Source organism: Pleurodeles waltl, chromosome 4_2, assembly GCF_031143425.1.
Source record: "Pleurodeles waltl isolate 20211129_DDA chromosome 4_2, aPleWal1.hap1.20221129, whole genome shotgun sequence".
NCBI classification, from domain to species: Eukaryota; Metazoa; Chordata; class Amphibia; order Caudata; family Salamandridae; genus Pleurodeles; species Pleurodeles waltl.
Window position 1 is genome coordinate 1,034,617,415 of NC_090443.1, and position 20,696 is coordinate 1,034,638,110.

General features: G+C 44.8%; 1 protein-coding gene across 1 annotated transcript in view; it reads right to left on the reverse strand.

Moving 5' to 3' along the window:
• Positions 1 to 20,696, reverse strand: part of RHOD (ras homolog family member D) — an 89,494-nt gene that overhangs the window by 36,618 nt on the left and 32,180 nt on the right. Inside the window, exon 2 of the mRNA XM_069232946.1 lies at positions 6,192 to 6,279. Coding sequence (XP_069089047.1) covers positions 6,192 to 6,279 — 88 coding nt within the window. The remainder of the gene's footprint in view (positions 1 to 6,191; positions 6,280 to 20,696) is intronic.

Here is a 20,696-nt window from a genome sequence, read left to right on the forward strand (position 1 = left end):
AAACACAGACACTGGGACTGAGAGACACAGACATTGGGGCTGAGAGACACAGACACTGGGGCTCAGAGACACAGACACTGGGACTGAGAGACACAGACACTGGGACTGAGAAACACAGACACTGGGACCGAGAGACACAGAATTGGGACTGAGAGACACAGACACTGGGACTGGGAGACACAGACACTGGGACTGAGAGACACAGACACTGGGACTGAGAGACACAGACATTGGGACTGAGAGACACAGACACTGGGATTTAGAGACACAGACACTGGGACTGAGGGACACAGACATTGGGGACTGAGAGACACAGACATTGTTACTGAGAGACACAGACACTGGGACTGAGAGACACAGACATTGGGACTGAGAGACACAGGCATTGGGACTGAGAGACACAGGCACTGGGACTGAGAGACACAGACACTGGGACTGAGGGACACAGACATTGGGGACTGAGAGACACAGACATTGTTACTGAGAGACACAGACACTGGGACTGAGAGACACAGACACTGGGAGACACAGACACTGGGACTGAGAGACACAGGCATTGGGACTGAGAGACACAGGCACTGGGACTGAGACACAGGCACTGGGACTGAGAGACACAGACATTGGGACTGAGAGACACAGACTTTGGGACTAAGAGACACAGATACTGAGATTGGGGCGGATACACTGGGACTGAGAGCACAAGTCATCGGTGCTGTGGTTCACGTGCAGTGGAACTCAGGGAGGGACACTATACGTGAGAAACAAAAGCGCTTGTACTGAGTGACAGAAACACTGGGGCGGGGGCACATGGACAGAGGGTTACTGGCTGGGGGGATACAGGAGGCCTCGTGCGTAGAGGGAACCTTAGACCAAGCGGAAACACAGCCTCGAGGCACACCCTAGCGCCTAGATGCAAATAACACAACATGGTCAGCTACAGGAGAACCCAGAGTTTCGGGACCCAGGCCTAGGGGAGAAGAGGTTGTGGAGGTCTGAGGTGTCCTGTTAGGAGATGATATCCCCGTCTGAGGAAAGGATTTTAAGTGTAGGAGAAACTATTTCCCCATCCAAGCCCCCCTTTTTAAAGGCATCCTTAAAAAAGCCCAAAGGGTGAAAGACGTGTCACGTGATGTCACCAGCATATACATGGAAAGACAGATAAAAAGAAACACAAACGTCCTTGCACAACGCCAAATATCTAAACACTCATTTTCTTATTTGTCTGATATGTTTGCTAATGTGTTTGCCAATTTATCTGGTAAAGATTGTGTGAAATGAATCCTTTCAAACTAACTGCGTTCACTGTCTTCACTACCACAGGCAGCAGAAGGTTTAACTAGTTTAACACCGATAAAAAACAGTTGTGCATTTATATTCTTCACAACTGCATGAAGATGTGCGGTCTAGCAACCATCCGTGCACATCCTTGTGTTTTTAGGGTCGAGCCTGCGTAGCATGCGCTTGCGTATCGCTTGCGAGACACTAGTAGTTAGAAAAGGGCTCGGAGCCCCGCCCATGTCACGTCAGTGTCTTTCATTGGTTCGTGGGCTTGCCTTTTAAAATCTGCTCGCTTTCATTAGTGGAAGGCATGCATACGTCATGCCTTTTCCGGTGGTTAGCCCTCCTCGAGCGCAGCGACCAAGTACTGAAAACATGCGAGGCTCGCTGTTTTCGGTCTGGTTTGTGGACTACTTTTTCTCTTTTTTTCGCAGCGCGATCTTGCTGGGCAGAAGTCGAGCGATTTGCATGACATCGACCCTGTTAGATCCTTAATTGCACTTTTGCCGGTTATGCCGATAAGTTTCACTACAAGTGAACTGTAGCAGCGCGATCGCACTCGTTTTTTCCATTTAATGTGGCAAGAAAAGCCCGGGTTGGGAGTTTACAACTGCTAATAGCTCTAACTTGGAGAAATGCGAGACACGTTGCATTGCAAATGCTTGTTTATTTTGATTGTGTGTTTCCACTGGCACACACCCAGCTCCGTCCTGCACATCTACACAGGGGTGTTTTGAACTACCCCACCTCCCTTTAGCAGTCCAGGTGGGGCTTGGGGGGGCAGAGGGGGCTAGGGAGGGTGGAGCACCTGATGGGCTTCTGTCTGCAACCCGACAGACAAAGACTTATAAATAACATGAGAGGGTGGGTGGGTGGATGGATGAGTGAAGGGATGGATGGATCAATGGATGAATGAAATGATGGATTGATGAATGAGTGAAAGGATGGATGGATGGACAGGTTTGATGGATAGGTTTGGAGGTGAATGGACAGGTTTGGATATCGATAGGCAGATGGATGGATAGAATCGTGAAAGTCTGTATGATGGATGAACGAATGAATGGATGACAGAATTAAAGGTGAAATGGTGGATATCAGCAAGTGCCTAGAAGGATGAAAGGATAGATGCTGGGATGGAAGAGACAAAGGAGATCTTCTGGGAGGGTCGCAATCACTTGGTTCTCGTGGTTGGTGTCATAAGAGCTTTGATCAAAAGTGGGGAGTATTTTAATTTTCTGGCTTCTTCCTTGCACCTACACATGTCTATACGCTGGAACCTGGCTTCTAATATGGGCTAATTCACTGGTCCAACTCGAGGGCCATTTGAATCTCGCCAAAAACTAGGAAATTAGAGCAAATTACAAGTTCTTGCATTAAAAAAAGATATGAAAGAAACACACTTTTAAATAGGGGTGGGTCCCAGAGTGCACTCCAGTTCCCACAAGGATAGTCTTCAACTACGTCTGATTGTTAGGTGAGCCATCATATTGATACTAACAAAGCAAACATGCACCAGACATACATGCAAAAAATCACACACACCACAGATATACACATACACAGACAAGCAGACACACCACACCTACACACAAACATGCACCACACATACATCCAAGAAATCACACACATACACACCACAGATATACACGTACACAGACAAGCAGACACACCACAAAAACGCAAAACCCATGCACACACCACACACATACACATATGCACATACACACACCACACATATACACATGCACTGACACAAGCACACACGTCACGGTGTTTAGACAGAACATCGCAAACAGAAATATTGTGGGTCAAAATATTGAGGACAAAAGTTTTGTGACAGTAAGTTTCTGTAGGTAAGCAAAGTTTTACTGTATATAACTCCACATATATGTACTTCAACAACATATATATATATATATATATATATATATATATATATATATATATATATATATATATATATATATATATATTTTAGGTACGTAGATGTGGAGCTAAGAATATTCAATTTATACTTACCTGCTCAATATTTTGGTCCTTGATATTTTTGACACGATATTATGTCCACACAATATTTCTATTTCCAATATTCTGTCAGTAGTCACACACCACACATACAAACACACATAGGCAGACACACCAACACTCATTCACACATATGAACACATAGATTCATACCACACACATGCACCACGCATACACATGCATACATACTGTACATGCACAAATAAACACACCACACATACTCACACATGAGCACTCATGCACACAAACAGTGCGCGCACACCACACATATCCACATTCATTCACACAAATAGACACACCACACACACACTCATGCACACGTGCATAAGCACTTACACATGATGACCACACTCATGCATGTACACTCCCAAACCACTCACACACACCACATATATTTTCTTTGAAAATATGATATCAAAAATCTTAGAAGATTTTGCTGACTCATCAGATAGAGAGCACCCATCGTTAATTGCGGAATATGCTTTTTGGGTGAGACTCTCTTCATTGTGACCCGGTCAGATCACAGTACCCACAAGATATGGTAACAATACTTAACTGTGAGATTGACAGTTTCAAACTTTTCTCAGAGGAGAATTTCTTCAAGACACCTATGACCACTATGTCTTAGACACACTTCCAGCTAGGTACTGGAAAAGATGGGCGGATGAGCTTCTGCCACCTCTGAGGTCTCTCTGCAATCAATCTCTGAACTCAGGGATGGTCCCTCAAGCCTGGGAAAATGCTATTGTTACATCTCTTTTGAAAAAACCAACAGCTGGCCCAGCGGAGTTGAAAAAAGTTAGGTCTATCTCGTTCCTCCCCTATCCGATAAAGATCCCGGAACAACACATTAGTAAGATATTGGCTCAATATCTTAAAGAGCATGCTTTGCTGGATGAATAATAATTTGGCTTTAGGGCTGGCCATGGCACTGAGACAGCCTTAGTTTGTACTCTGGACGAGCTGCAACAGAGAGCCGATGACCACCAGACCGTGGTCCTAGTTCTCCTTGACCTGTCGGCAGCTTTTGATACTATCAACCACAACACCCTCTCGACTAGGCTGTCCTCAATGGGTGTTAGTGGTACAGCACAAAGTTGCGTACAGGCTTATTTACAAGATTGCTGCCAAACAGTGGCCTTAGCCCCTTTTTGTTCTGAGTTAAGAAGTATCAAACATGGTGTACCGCAGGGATTGGTTCTTAGTCTGATTTTGTTTAATGCATATCTGAAGCCATTATTTACTCTAATAAAAAAGCATAATATTTTGTGATCAACTATATAAACAAAGTTGCCGGTCCCTGCTTTGCCCTGCTGCGTGGCCTAAGGAAACTGTTCTCGTTCCTACCCTCATCTGCCAAACCATTAATTGTTCAAAGCACTATACCCAGTAGGCTGGATTATTGTAATGCCATCCTGCTCGGAGCCCCTGATTTTTTGATTAAGCGACTCCAAAGATTCCAATCGATAGCAGCAAAGTTGGCACCCAATAGGCCTTAAAGATCATCCGCCTCAAATGCCCTTAGAGACCTGCACTGGCTCCCTATTAAACAGAGGATTCAGTGTAAATCAATGTGCATAGTCTTTAGAGTTCTACATAGGAAGGGGCCAGGTCTGCATTAGCAGAGACCAGTGCTTAATTTGTAAATAAAAACATGCCGGTGCCTAAAGCCCTTCTCTTAAACACGCAGCTGCTGCAATTAAATATGCAAACAGGAAATACAGAGGCCGCGTCATCCTAAAGCCATCTCGGGCCTCTTCAATCCATTTACAGCCACTTCCTGCCCCTGCAGCTCACTCTTGCAGCTTTCTGCTGTCTCCCTTTGTGAAGTTTTTTCGTTTTTCTCTTTCTCCATCTTTCCGATTTGTCTTTTGCTCGCAGTAAATGCTTGAGGCAGAAAAATAAGTGCCGGCCCTCAAAAATAAGTGCTGGTGCTCAGCACTGGAAACAACAAGCACAAATTAAGCACTGGCAGAGAATAAAAAGATATGTGCCAAGAAAAGGTTTGCATTTAGCATCTGCCAACCTTTTACAGGTACCCTGTTTCCGTAGAGCTCGTCTAGGTGGCCGCTCCTTCTCTGTTACAGCGGCTCAGATGTGGAGTGCCCTCCCAGTGACCTTGAGAGGGTTCCTTGAGCTGCTGAGTTTCTGGAAAGCTCTGGAACATGGCTTTTTCCTAATTAGTAGCTGTCCCCTGGTCCTGTGTGTTCTCTTCTTTTTGTGAAATAGATTGCTGCAACAGCAGGATACCAGTTTTGGGCTGCAGTGCACTCTACAAATGTTTATACATACATATATACATACATACATATACACATGCACACATGTGTACATAACACACATACCCACACTACCACCACATACACACACAAACACATATGTGCACACAACCCAAATACACATGTGCACAAATAAGCAGACACTAGACATACACACTTCCACATGAATACTCATACACACACAAGTACTCTACACACACTTGCACACATATGCACACAAACACCCAAGCAATCATGCATCACACTCTCAAACAGACACAAGTACACACACAAACACACTATATAAACATGCAGACACAAGTACACATAAACACACACTATACATGCACACACAAGCAGATGCACTACACATACAAACAAGCACACATGTACACACACTCTTACACACCAATAGACATACATACATGCACATAATGAAACACACAAGCATATGCACAAACACACATTCACAATGCACACACACTCATATGACGTATACACACACACACACAAAATCATATACCTCCCAAACTGAACACGTCTCTCCCCAAAAGGACCCTCCTCTCCAGCAGCACAGCTGACCGTGCATCTCCTTCTGGACAATAGCATAATACACACGCCTGCTCTTACCTGCAGTATCCCACAGGTTGATTTCCACGTTCTTGCTGCCCACTTGGAAGTTGGCTGTGTACTTCTCAAAGACGGTGGGTATGTACACCTAGGATGGGAGAGAAAGAAGAGGACTGTAGGACCGGCATCAGCAGGCAAGGAGTGCATTGAATACAGCAACTTGGGGAGCTCTCAATAGGTAGACCCAAACACCATATAATAAACAAATATATAATCAATACTACAGTGTCCTCAATCCAAATATGTACATTGCGCATTCAGTAAATAGATCCCACAAAACTAGTTAGATTTCCAAATAACTTTATTCTTGCATCTTCCACAATAAATAGAACATCTTTCTGAATATGTGGATTATGTGGATTTGTTTTTACAACCATTGGTTATGAATTGTTATTGATATATAAGGGATACAATGGATGTACTGATTAAATTGTGTGAAATTGTATTGGATCCCAGTATGATCTTTGTATGTCTAGATGTAGTGGGTTTTTATACATGTATGCAAATGGAGTGTGGACTCAAGGTCATGCAACATTTTTATCGTCTGAAATTGAGAGCTTTGCTGTACATTGAAAAATGTTGGTTGAAATGGCTAATTTGATATTGACAATTTATTTTTGTTTAATATTGAATGGTATCATCACGTCTAGGGAACTGTCATGGGATCCAGGTTAGCCCCTTCATACACAAACCTCTTAATGGGGTGGTTTGAGAGGGTGCATGCCTGGAAAATGGATGGGATTAATTTGCATTTGAGGAAGATTTACCGATGATGTTTTTATTATTTGGACAGCTGCTAGAAGAACCCAATTAAATGTTTTTGAGTATTTGAACAACATTTCATATAACATGCACTTTACAATGTGTTGCAAGGAAAATGTAATCACGTTTCGGGATGTGAAATTGTATGTAAAGGACAGTAAAATTCATAGGATGCTGTTCAGGAAACCTATGGCTTCTAATAATATTCTAAGGGCAGATCGTTTTCAACCTAAATCAGTGATTAGAGAAATTCAGTCTGGAGAATGGTGAGATTGAGTCGCAATTGCAGTGAAATTAAAACTTTGATAATGATATTTACAAATTGAGAAATAGATTGATGCCACATGGGTATAGTCATATCCTCTTTGACCAAGCAGAAAAAAACTGCTCATATTGTGAAAAGGAACACCACCTCCATGAAAAAAATGTAAAACACTGAGGGGGATAGGTTGGCCCTAGTTACAACTTTCAGTTCTCAACACAATGCGGTGTATAAAGCGTTATTGAAGCACTGGCCCACTGTACAGGGTGCTGGGTTGGGTGATTTGCTTCCAAAGAAACTCCTAGCTACATACAGAAGGAACATGAAGATTAAGTAGCAGGTTGGTAGAAATTACCCACCTCTGGTGAAGTCAAAGAAGAATAGTAATTAGCTACCAGATTCTTTATTTGTACGGAACGCAATATGTGTCAATTTCGAGTTAATAAAATGTTACGTTTTAAATATAACTCAGAAAAATTGTATGACATACAATAATCTACTCCCTGCAGTAGTGTTTGTGTTGTATATGCAATTATTTGTGGTTGCTCACAAGTTTATGTTGTCAGTACGAGAAGGGCTTTGATATTCCAAATTCAGGAGCACCACACAGCTATTAAACATCATGACCCACAATCTCCTCGTGCACAACACATTAAGGATTGCCATCCGGATATATGTGACTTTAGGTTTCATGGAATTCAAAGGGTTATCACTAGTGTGTGGGGAGGTAACATAGAGCTCACACGTCGTCAGACAGAGGCGAGTTGGATCAGCAGCTTGAGGACGCCGGAGAAAGATTTGAATGTACAAAGTGAACTGCATTACTTTCTGTGATTGTCACTTTAGAGGGTTTTCAAGAGAATTAACAATTTTTTTTTTTTTTTAGAAAACCTGCAAGACGGTATTATAAATTGGATATTACATCATCTCCAGAATAGTATTAATAACACTGTTAAGTCTATATTGTTGACAGAGGCTTTTGGGTAATGAATTCCTAAATGCCTAGTATCGGCGTACTGTGGTTCAATCTGGTAGGTCATATCGCCCCTTTCTGACAATGTGGAATACATTGGGTTGTATATTGTGTGTGGTTTGTGGTGATGTTTGGTTTAGTAGTTCTACTTATCTGATACTTGCATTGTATACTGTTGGAGAATAACCACTGTAGGATGGCAATCTCAAATTGAAGCAGGAAAAACGAAAACTTGGAGGACACATTGTGAAAATCATTATTATTCTGAGAATGCAGTAACTGGGTATTAAAGAGAGGTCCAATTTGATCAATCTTATTTTGTTGGTATGCAGTTGTGGATTTTACACTATTAAATGGATGAAAGTAGAATGTTGGGATGTGATGAATATCGCGCTGGTGAGGTAATTATGGGGAGATATTTAGTGGACTGATTTTCTTAAAATGTAAAAGGTTGGTAGTGAAATAATCAGGTTGAATGTAGACTTCTCGATGTTTGCTGCTGGTCGGCTCTCTTTTTTTGTGCGGGCAATCACATTAGGGAGGTATGAATAGGGAGATGTTTAGATGTCTGAATTTGGTTGAATGTAAGAAGTTGGAATGTGTGTAACAGGATTATTCTGTTTATTTTGTTAGTAAACAGTTGTGGACTGTCCACTTCAAAATGGCGCTGATGGATCTGAGGCTTCCTTGCCTGTTTTAGTTGTGATATTTGAAGGATGTCATTGGTGATTCATGAAGAGGTGTGGGTGCGGTTTTGATGAACTTGATCCATGGATGTTGTATGATTTAAACTGGGTTGAATGCAGAATATTGTAAAGTGCCCTTTTTGGATGGGCACCCCCCCACATTTTGCTGCTTGATGCTGTTGTTTTTGATCTGGAAGTGCACTGTGATCGGCTAACCAGGCCTCAGTGCTGGTGCTTATTCTCTAAAACTGTGAATTAGATAACCCAATTGGCAAGAACTCTACCACCCCTGTAAGACCCTAGTATGTGGTACCAGTGGTACCCAGGGCAGGAACGGTGAAGGTTCAACAGGGCTGCAACAGTGATTGTGCCACCCTGCCTGACGCGAGTAAAAGCAAGATCTGCAGGGCTGCCATGCCAGCCCTGCATGTGCAGGTCGCCTGCTCGAGTGCCCACGCCATGTGCAAGCAGAGTCCCCTCACTGCCCATAACACGCCAGTCACCTCTAAGGCAGGAATCCTATAGCCCAGAAGGCAGGTAGCATTATGTAATAAGTGTGGATCATATATTTGCAAGCATATATGGCCCTGTGGTAGCATTTAAAACGTAATACTACCACAAGTGACCGGCGGACCATTGGATAACATGGGCTGGCACCTGGGCAAACCCCAGGTGTCCAGCCCTGTAATGGCCGTGCCGAATTCTGTTGTGTTTAGTATAAAATACTGTGCTTTTTAACCCCGAATACGATTCTCGTGTTCAGGTTAAACTAGCATGCACCCAGGTGGGATCCTTAGAGTATGACCACCAAGATACCAGCTTTCTTGTGTCTTGGTGGGCTTTCCCGAGTGTTTGCCGCCAAGAGAGAAGTCTGATCTCATGCTGTGGAGTCGGTGCAGCTCACAGAGATTGGTACAAGGGCCTGTGTAGGAAAGAGGTAATATTTCCACCCTGCCAGGATGGCTAGTAAATGTGCCCATCATGGAAGTCAGCTTCAAATAATTCACCACCGCTGCTGGACAAAGAAATTCATCCCCCATTCAAGGACTAAGCCTCCCCTGCCCCAGGCACCTCCTGAGACGAGCAGGTAGGAAAATTAGCTAGTCATGAGGCGTACACTCCCCTAAGGATGACAACACATCTAGGGTGGGCCAGCCGGGATGTACAGTGGAAGATGGCCTGTGCCATCTTGAAACTACTTAAAAATATTGGGTTCTGGATAGTTAGGTGACATGCACCCACCGGATGTGGTCACCTCAGGGGCGGATTAGCTGCAGGACTAGATGGCCATTGGCTACTAGTCCTCACACCCCCTATTGCCCTCTAAATGTAGGATTTAAGGGGCACCCCTGACCCCAGAACCTCAGATCTGCCATGAATTAAGAAGAGACCCGAGTCCTAGACAAGGCAGGACTCCACGAAGAAAAGATGCAAAGCTCTGCACATGTGACAGCTACTCTGCAACTGCTGGATTGTGACTCGCCTTGGACCAGAGATCAGTTCCACAAGGAAGGAGAGCACTTCTGCAACCAAACCCTTCACTAAGACTCCCTAGGACTAGAAGCACTAGTCCCCTGATGACTGCAGGACCAGACTGCACTTCCACGACCACTGAAGAACTCTCCACTGGACACAGAAGCGTGGCTGCCTGAAAGTGGCTGGACAGGTTACTTCTGAAGAATGCAGACCCGATCCTCAGTGAGACGAGGCTCCCTATATTGCTTTCCTGGTCTTCTGAAAGAAGATTACTGCAAAAGCTGTGCTTATCATCTCTAAGCCTTGTTTGTGGTCAGTCTGACTACTACCTGCTACAGCCGACGCTCCAGGCCCAGAGATTCATCATCACCATGCAACAATCCATGCCTGAGGCTCCGTTGTCCGGTCTTTGCATCTCCTTCCAGCTTGCGTTGTGCCACCTGGTAATGCAGCGCCCGCGGATCCCCGTTTAGCACCACAGATAGCCAGGACCACCTCTGCACCGGAGACGCCTGAGCTAGGCAGAGCAGTTTTACCTGGTGATTCCTAGTCTGAGGCCAACTCCAAGTTTAAGTTCCAAAGGGCTTCGTTGAAATCGACAGTAAAGTCCCTTTTGCTAAGGTGCCCATTTCAAGACCGCGAGTCCCCTTCAGCACCAAGCAAAGCCAGCACCCCTCTTCATCCCACCCCCCTGAGCTAGGTAAAATTGTAGTGACTGTTGACACTTGGTCTGTGGGCCCGCAAGACCTGAACTCCAAGTGAGTTCTACGGAACTTACCCACAAGTGTCTGATTGGATACTGTGTTTTTCTCCCATTGACCACAATAATAGAGTTTGGCAGCTCTGCAAAGTACTGGTGTATTTCACCCTTTATAATTGATATCTCTGGTTATCCTTGATGTATCGACTTTGTTTTGGTGTCTAAATATATATACATATATTTATATATACAAATCAGCTTTATTTTTGTAATTGGTGTAGTAAATTGTTGTCGGATTTCTCTTGAGTCGTGTCAATTGCTTAACATCCTGCGGTGAAATACTTAACACATGTTCCTCTAAGTAGCCTGACTGCTCTCTGCCACTCCACCAGGACTGAGCTAAGATTTACTAGGGTGAATCCGAGGTCCAATTTTGGGTATTGTGCTAGTTTTACAAGGTAAGATCCCCCACTCATACCACACAATACTTTCACCTTGCTACACAGAATATTTGCTGTTTGCTACCGGTCGGCTTGTTTAAACGAGGATGTCTGTTTTAGGAGGAGCGGTCATCTAAACAGAGGCAGGCTTAGGAGCTGAGGACAGGCCTGAGTCTGGCAGCTTGATTTTACCATCATGAAACAACGGCTCCTGGTAGTTTTACAGTAAGGGAAATAGGAAGTGCTGCAAAAGGAAGTAGGGGACTATTAGAACTTAGGACATGATTTCTACTTTTTTTAATTCGGTGAAAGCGGCTCTAAAAAAAGACGGGAAGAAGACATTAACGGTTCAGAGGAGAAAACGACAATTGAAGGAGTGATACATGAGATGTACCTCTTGGGATTATTATTTAATGATTGAAAAGATTGGGTTCTATTTGAAATAAGTTTGGAGAAAATTGTGATGACATAATTCAGTTTGAAACAATGGGGGTCCCTTTCGGGTATTCCTGAAGAAGACAGGTGGAGGAGCTTTTGAATTGGTCCAAGAGCGAAAAGGGGTCAAAACGTCGACGACGATGCTCCAGCCTGAATTTGGTTACTGTATATAGTGTGGATGAAGGACTAAAGTGGGAATATAATGTCTTTTCGAATTGAACATTGGTTCAATGCAGAAGAAGATTAACAAACAGTCTGCTTTTTAGTATATGGTATATAGATAGTTATGAGATTTATTATCTTTTATTTCCTTTTCTGATCACGAGCACTTGATCTTTGTACTTTTTTCTGTCCTTCTCCCTTAGGGTGTGTAGATGGGGACTTCCTTTGTTGTGACTTTTATGTAAGATTGGATTTTATTTTTTGTATATTTAATAATAAAGTCATTTGTCTAATTGAATATATACCCATTCTGTTTGTTATTGTGGAGAAGTGTGTTTGTTATTAATGTGGTCTCCTATGGGGGCATTGTAGTCTTTGTAACATGATTTATATTTCGGCAGACCTGTTACTCTGTCACAACGGGGACGGAATCCCCGTCCACGAAAATATAAATCCCATTATTCCCTTTGGGATTTATATTTTGGTAAGTGGGATTTATATTTCGGTGGACAGAAAATCTGTCACAGGCAAAATATAAATCATGCTCTTAGTTAGGTTTGGGAGATAGAATTTCTTCAATCACTCGCTAGTGCACGGGATAAGTCTAGCCCATCCACCACCACCTTCTCAGAACATTTCTGGATTTGGAAAGATTACATCTCAAGAAGGTGGTTCTGCTGGAAGAAGACTCCTGACTCCTGTTGGAAGAAGACTTACACAAGAAATCAGACTAGTAACTCCTGCAGGTACCCAGGAACTGAAACTATTCCGCAAGAGTCAAGTTTTTGTCGTCCTCTTTTCTTGTACATGGGGCACTAAAAGCACGACTCCTGTTCCCAAGGAGGCTCAGCTGACCACTAAGGACTATACCTTGCAGGAGGACTGAAGGGAGAGAAACCTAGTGCCTAGAAGCCAGCCCTGAGGAGCTGGGGGCTGCAGGACAGATCAAGAGGAACTTTGCAAAGTTGGGCAATCTTATGTAACTGTTTTTTGTCAGTTGGCTGTTGAGGTCACATGGGTGTAAAGAATCCAGGTGACATTAAGGATGGATCTGTGCATTCAACTCAACCATCATCTTTGTCAGACTTGGTAGAATCAGCCCTCTTCATAGAGCACCATCTGCTGGAATGCAAGAATGTGAGACAGAAGATTCAAGGTCCTGGTTCCCTCCACTTGTCTTGAAGCTTCTCTGCTCTGAAGAATGAGTCCTGTTCTGTTGATTGTACAGCCTTGAAAGATGAGCCATTGCAGGTTGGTACCTCTAGCAATCCCCTGTTTGAGGCTCAAAGAGATGACCTATGGCTGTACTACGGGTGAGGTGATGATTTGGTGAAAGCGTGTCCTGTTCGCTTGGCAAGAAATTCTGGAAATGCCAGAGCCGTGTAAGAGTGAGTCACAGGCGAGTTTGTGCTCCCTGGTTATTTATCTTTATATAAATAGTCCCATGCTAACACTTACTAGTGTTGAAGGACACACCCAAGATTAGTGGCATGTAGGCTGAACCGCTGTTGCACCTCCACCCATGGGCTCACACACACCTCAAAGCCTCTTCCAGCAGTACAGTAGCTGTTGGTAGCTCCAAGAATCTCATTCAAGGCACTCTGCAATGCACAGCCAGCACTACAAGGACTTGAGGCAAGGTTCCTCCAGCAAAGAGCGCATACCTGCAGAGTCACACCCTTGCTCAAGGTCCAACTCCAGCTAGACTTTCCTCGTTTCCACAAATCTCACACGGAATAGCCTCCTACTGGGTCCAGGTAGTCACAAAGTGCAACTCTATGAACTGACATCCAAGAAATACTGCACAGAAGGGCACAGAATCAGTAACTGACAGTGCTCCCAGCATAGACAAGCACTGGTAATGCCAAAAGGTCTAGCTTTAATGGACTATTGTATGGTAACGTGAAACATTACAAGTATATAGCATGGAAATGGATATGTATTTGTGTGGAAGCAAAGAACTGTAGAATAATATTGGTGTAGGTTAAAAGGTCAGATGACAGTTGCACTGTTAAGCCAGACCTAAACATCCATGTAGGTTAATCATTGCCTTTCTCTCAACTATGCTGCTGCCAGGAAATAAAACACCATAAATTGCCTAGTTATCTAAGACGCTTTAATAGCATTATAATGTCATGTGTGTGTCCCGAAAGTTCAACCTCAGGCAGCTGGATTAACAAAATGATCAGGGTAGTGTGAAAGGCAAGCACTTTTTTGAGGAAGCACACAACTTAAGTCCAATCAAAACAAGTACTCCTGGCTCCTAACATGTGGGCAGGGCCAAAGCCCCTCTCCTGGTGATACCCACACAACTGTCTGGCGACGGCTGTGCTGTCAAGCCAGACCATAAAAATATTGATAATGCTGCATTAAGGAGAATTATATTAAACTTTTCTATACAGTATCATCTCTGTAAACTAAATACCTTTCTGCCAGGGCTGTTAACTAATCCTGCAGTGGCATACATGTATTCTTCCTCTGTGCTCAGTCCACACTCCCTGAAAACCGAGGATGTCCCGGGCAAATTTGGGACTCCTGGTCACGGTCACCCTAAGCTCCACCCTGTGCTGCACTGTCACTCACTCGCCGCTGCACACACCACCACCCAGGTCCCACGAGGCCACCCAGCTGAGCCAGTCACACAGAGGGACCGTGGTCTGTACAGTGCCTGGCAGACCTGGCCATTCAGATGTAGGGACCGTACTGCCCAGTTCACCTGAACCTCCCCGCAGCAATACCACGGTGCGCCCTACGTCCACGGACCACCATGCTATGGTGGAGTCACATACCCAGTCACCCACCTCCTTAACCACCTCTCTAGCCCATAGGAGAAGCATAGACTCTGTACAGATCCAACACTCCCTGCAACATGGTAGTTAACTCACACACCACCCACCTGCCCACTCACACACCTCTCTTACCCCTCAGATGTGCATGCATTCTGTACTGACCCAACACCTCCTGCAACATGCTAGCCTACTCACAGACCACCCAACTACCCACTCACACACCTCTCTAACCACCTCTCTTACCCCTCAGAGAAGCAGGCACTCTGTACTGATCAAAAACCTCCTGTGACATGCTGCCCACTCACACATCACCAAGCTACCCATCCACACACCTCAGATACACATGCACTCTACTGACCCAACACACGCTGTGACATGCTAACGTACTCACACACCACTCAACTACCCACTCGTACGACTCTAACCACCTCTCTTACCCCTCAGTAGAGTATGTACTGTGCTGACCAGGCTCCTCCTATGACATGGTAGCCTAAATCAAATCAAATCAAATCATTAACATTTATAAAGCGCGCTACTCACCCGTGCGGGTCTCAAGGCGCTAGTGCGGGTCTCAAGGCGCTAGCCTACTCACACACAAACCAACTACCCACTAACACAACTCTCTAACCACCTCTCTTATCCCTTAGAGGTGCAGGCAATCTGTACCCAACACCTCCTGCAGCATGCCAGCCTACTCACACACCACCTAGCTGCCAACCCACACACCTCTCTAACCACCTCTCCTACCCTTCAGAGGTGCATGCACTCTGTACTGATCCAACACCTCCTGCAACGTGCCAGCCTACTCACACACCACCTAGCTACCATCCCACACACCTCTAACCACCTCTCCTATCCTTCAGAGGTGCATGCACACTGTACCGACCCTACACCTGCTGCAACATGCTGGACTACTCACACACCACCTAAACTACCTACTCACACGCTTCTCTTACTACATCTCTTATCGCTCAGAGGTGCATGCATTCTGTACTCATCCAACACCTCCTACAACATGCTAGCCCACTCACACACCACCCAGCTACCCACCCATACACCTCAGAAGTGCATGCACTCTGTATTCACCCAACACCTCATGCAACATGCTAGCCTACTCACACACCACCCTTACTCCTCAGAGGGGCACACACTCTACTGATGTACCACCTCCTCTGACATACTCACTCACACACCACAAAGACCAACACTGCCCCACCACACACCCAGTCACCACCTCTCTAACCCTACAGAGGAGGATGCTCTCCCTACTCATCTAACTCTACCTCTGACACATGCGCATGCTTAGACACTACAACTCTGCTGTCACAATCACAGCATCTTTTTTACCTGTATTACCCGCCCTGCTTCAGTCCACACCCACACAAAACACCTGCACATTCTTCCACATAAGATGCAGGTTTAGGGGTGTAACATCCTTGGAAAAGGTGCCTTGTGACGGTACAACCGCAAGGGCTGTAGTGTGTGACGCAAAGGTTAGCTAACATAATAGGAATATGCAGATGAACCAAGACTTGTAACTTGTGCCTGAGGATTACAGTTAGTAGTGTCAGGGATGTCCCTGTGAATACTACTGCCGCACAGGCATGTCTCTATGAATGGTAATGCCAGACAATACAATCCCTGCTGATAGTAGTGTCAGGCAAGGAGGCCTCTGTGAGTAGTAGTGTCAGAGATGGATTTCTCTTTGAATAGCAGTGCCAAATACATGTGTCTCTATGAAAAGTAGTGCTAAACAGGAATCTCAATAAACCATAGTGTCTGACAAGGATCTCTCTACCACTAGCAACGCTCGACAAGGAACTCTCTACCAACAAGAGTGCTCGACAAGGATCTCTCTACCACTAGCAATGCTCGACAAGGATCTCTCTACCAATAAGAGTGCTCGACAAGGATTTCTCTACTACTAGCAATGCTCGACAAGGATCTCTCTACCAATAGCAGTGCTCAACAAGGATCTCTCTAAATATAAGAGTGCTCAACATGGATCTCTCTACCAATAGCAGTGCTCGACAAGGATCTCTCTACCAACACCTGTGTTCGACAAGGATCTCTCTACCAATATCTATGCTTGACAAGGATCTCTCTAATTATAGCAGTACTCAACAAGGATCTCTCTATCAATGAGAGTGCTTGAAAAGGATCTCTCTACCAATAGCAGTGCACAACAAGGATCTCTCTACCAATACCAGTGCTCGACAAGGATCTCTCTACCAATATCTGTGCTTGACAAGGATCTCTCTACCAATAGCAGTGCTCAACCAGGATCTCTCTGCCAATAAGAGTGCTTGAAAAGGATCTCTCTACCAATGGCAGCGCTCAACAAGGATCTCTCGATCAATAAGAGTGCTCGACAAGGATCTCTCTAACAATAGCAATGCTCGACAAGGATCTCTCTAACAATAGCAGTGCTCGACAAGGATCTCTCCACCAATAAGTGTGCTCGATAAGGATCTCTCTACTAGTAACATAAATATCAGAAAGGGCTTTTTATGAAAAAGGCAGGGATTGTTCTTGGCCCTCGTTTCAGGGTCATCCCCAAACATTTTGTCTTCACCCCTCCTGTTTTCCGAACCCGTTTTTGTTGGCTTTAAGGACTGTGCACTTAACTACTGCTAACCAGTGCTAAAGTGTTTTTGCTCTCCCCCTAAAGTACAGTACAATTGCCTTCCACCTGATTGAAACATTTAATTTACTTGCAAGTCCCTCGTATATGGTACCAGGTGCACCCATGGCTTGTACATTAAATGCTACTAGTGGGCAGCAGCACTCATTGTCTCACCCACTAAAACTAGACTTTTAAAACATGTCTCACGCGTGACATCGCAGACTGTAATGCAGTTTTAAGCTGCCAGTATGACATGGCAAAATAATTTTTTTTTTCAGGCCTAAACCTTCATTTTTAATACATACAAGCCACCCGTAAAGTAGACCCTAAACAACCATAGGACACGGTGCATTGTATTTAAAAAGTTGGTCATATATTTTTATATAAGTCTTACATGTCCTAGCAGTGAAAAACTCCTAAATTTGCTTTTCACAACTGTAAGGCCTACTTACCTTATTACATTTAACAGCTAACTTTTGATTGGGAGCAAGTAGAAATGCCATCTTTGGACTCAAATGATTTGTAATCTAAAAACCCCTTTAACGATAAAGTTGGATTTTAGATTACAGTTTTGAAAATGCCACCTTTGGAAAGTTGACAATTTCCTGCCCTAAGCTTTCTGAGGCCTTCTTGGAGTTTCCAGCTGCCAGAGCCTGTTAATTGCTTCCCCATCAATGAATGCACATTGGGCCTAGAAAGGGAACAATAGGACTTGGATGTAGCTGGGAGAAGACCATCCTGCCAGGATGGGAGAGGCAGAGATGATCCCTGTCCCCCACACATTTCAAAGGGCTACATCCAGCACCCTCTGAAAGCAATTTGACACAAGCCCTTTTTTACCCTAGACTTCTTTGAGCCTGAAGGGGAAGAAAGAGGAAGTAAGGACCTTTCCAGAACCAGATGTGGGGGTGGACTAAAAGTTGCCAACACTTCAAAGGGTGGCACCAGGTATAAATATTGGACCTCCTGAGCCACTCATCAGTGCACTCCTGGCCTGTGGACATTACAGAAGAAGAACTGCCTTGTTCTTCAGAGGAGTGCCCTGCTGCACCAGATGCCTGCACTGCTGCTTGAGGCCGGTCTTGTTCCTCAGATGACTGTCCTGCTGTGCCAGGCCTGCCTTGTTCTTCCGAGGTCTGCCCTGCTGCTACCAGATGCATGCACTTCCGCTTGAGGCCTGTCTTGTTCCTCAGATGACTGTCCTGCTGTGCCAGTCCTGCCTTGTTCTTCCGAGGTCTGCCCTGCTGCTACCAGATGCCTGCACTTCCGCTTGAGGCCTGCCCTGCTCTTTGAAAAGGAGAACTGGACCTACTCCCTTTATCCCTGGCTAACCTGAGTGACTCAAATGGTCAGCTGGCTGACCTCCTGTTCTGAGCTATACGGACGCAACAACCTCCCGAGGCCTCCCTGCCACTGCCCAGCTGACCTGGTGCAAATGGCCCTGACTGGACCTGCAGGTGGAACTGCCTGAGCCCTTCTGGCCTTTGCCGGAGTGAGCCCCTGATCCCCAAGGGGTGTCTCTACAGGTTTTGGACCCTTGGTTGGCATCGATTAAGCTCCTCCTGTGAAGTCCTGAAGTTTTGAACTCTGGAAGCCAGACTTCGAGAAGGTAACTTTTTCAGGGAAACTAATCTGGTGCCTGTATCAGGCCAGCACCCCATCATGGTCGGCTTGAACTTGTGACTTTGTCCCGGTCTGGCGGCACTAGGTACCCACAGTTAGTGTTTTCTGCTTCTTGGTGCTGTTTGTCACTGAAACATTTAAAATTGCATATCCCCGGTTCAGCTAATTGTATTTTTGTTGTTTTGGTCTCATTTAATTTCTTAAATTTTACTCTACAACATACGACTGGGAATCTATTGACAAACAGTGGTATCAGGCAATGATCCCTAGCGAATATTAGGCTCTTCGAGGTTTTACTGTAGGAATAGCAGTGTGTGCATCAGGCATGGCACCCTCTGATGAATCACTGAATCAGACAGTGATTACTTAAGGAATAGTAGTTTCAGACAGGTACCTCTCGAAGTGTAAGGTTGTACAGGGATCACTCAGCACGGACTAGCATCAGACAGGCATGTCTCCACCAATAGTGATATCAGACTGGGGTTTGTAGGACAGAATATCGAGGGCAAATATATTGTGGGGCCAAAATATCGTGGCAAAAATATCAAGGAACAAAATATTGTGATGGTAAGTGCATATAGGTAGTGTACATTTACTCTTCTTAACCCTACATCTTCACACCTCAAAATATATATATTGTCATGGTACATATATGTGAAGTTAATTGTAGTGAACCTATATAAACTTACCTTTGTGACACTTCAGTTCTCAACATTTTTACCACCATATTTAGGCCTCACAATATTCTGAATTAAATATTCTGGTGGAACTCCCAGACTGTGATCTGTCTAAGAAGAGTAGCGTCAGAAGGGGATCTCTCTGTGATAATAGTGTCAGACAAGGATCACCCTAGGAATAGTAGCATGAGACAGGGATCTCTCTGTACTAACAGTGTCAGACAAGGATCACCCTAGGAATAGTACAATGAGACAGGGATCTCTCTGTACTAACAGTGTCAGACAAGGATCGCCCTAGGAATAGTAGCGTCAGACAGGGATCTCGCTGTACTAACAGTGTCAGACAAGGATTTCCCTAGGAATAGTAGCGTCAGACAGGGATCTCGCTGTACTAACAGTGTCAGACAAGGATCGCCCTAGGAATAGTAGCGTCAGACAGGGATCTCGCTGTACTAACAGTGTCAGACAAGGATCGCCCTAGGAATAGTAGCGTCAGACAGGGATCTCGCTGTATTAACAGTGTCAGACAAGGATCGCCCTAGGAATAGTAGCATCAGACAGGGATCTCGCTGTACTAACAGTGTCAGACAAGGATCCCCCTAGGAATAGTAGAATGAGACAGGGATCTCTCTGTACTAACAGTGTCAGACAAGGATTGCCCTAGGAATAGTAGCGTCAGACAGGGATCTCGCTGTACTAACAGTGTCAGACAAGGATTGCCCTAGGAATAGTAGCATCAGACAGGGATCTCGCTGTACTAACAGTGTCAGATAAGGATCGCCCTAGGAATAGTAGCGTCAGACAGGGATCTCGCTGTACTAACAGTGTCAAACAAGGATCTCCCTAGGAATAGTAGCATCAGACAGGGATCTCGCTGTACTAACTGTGTCA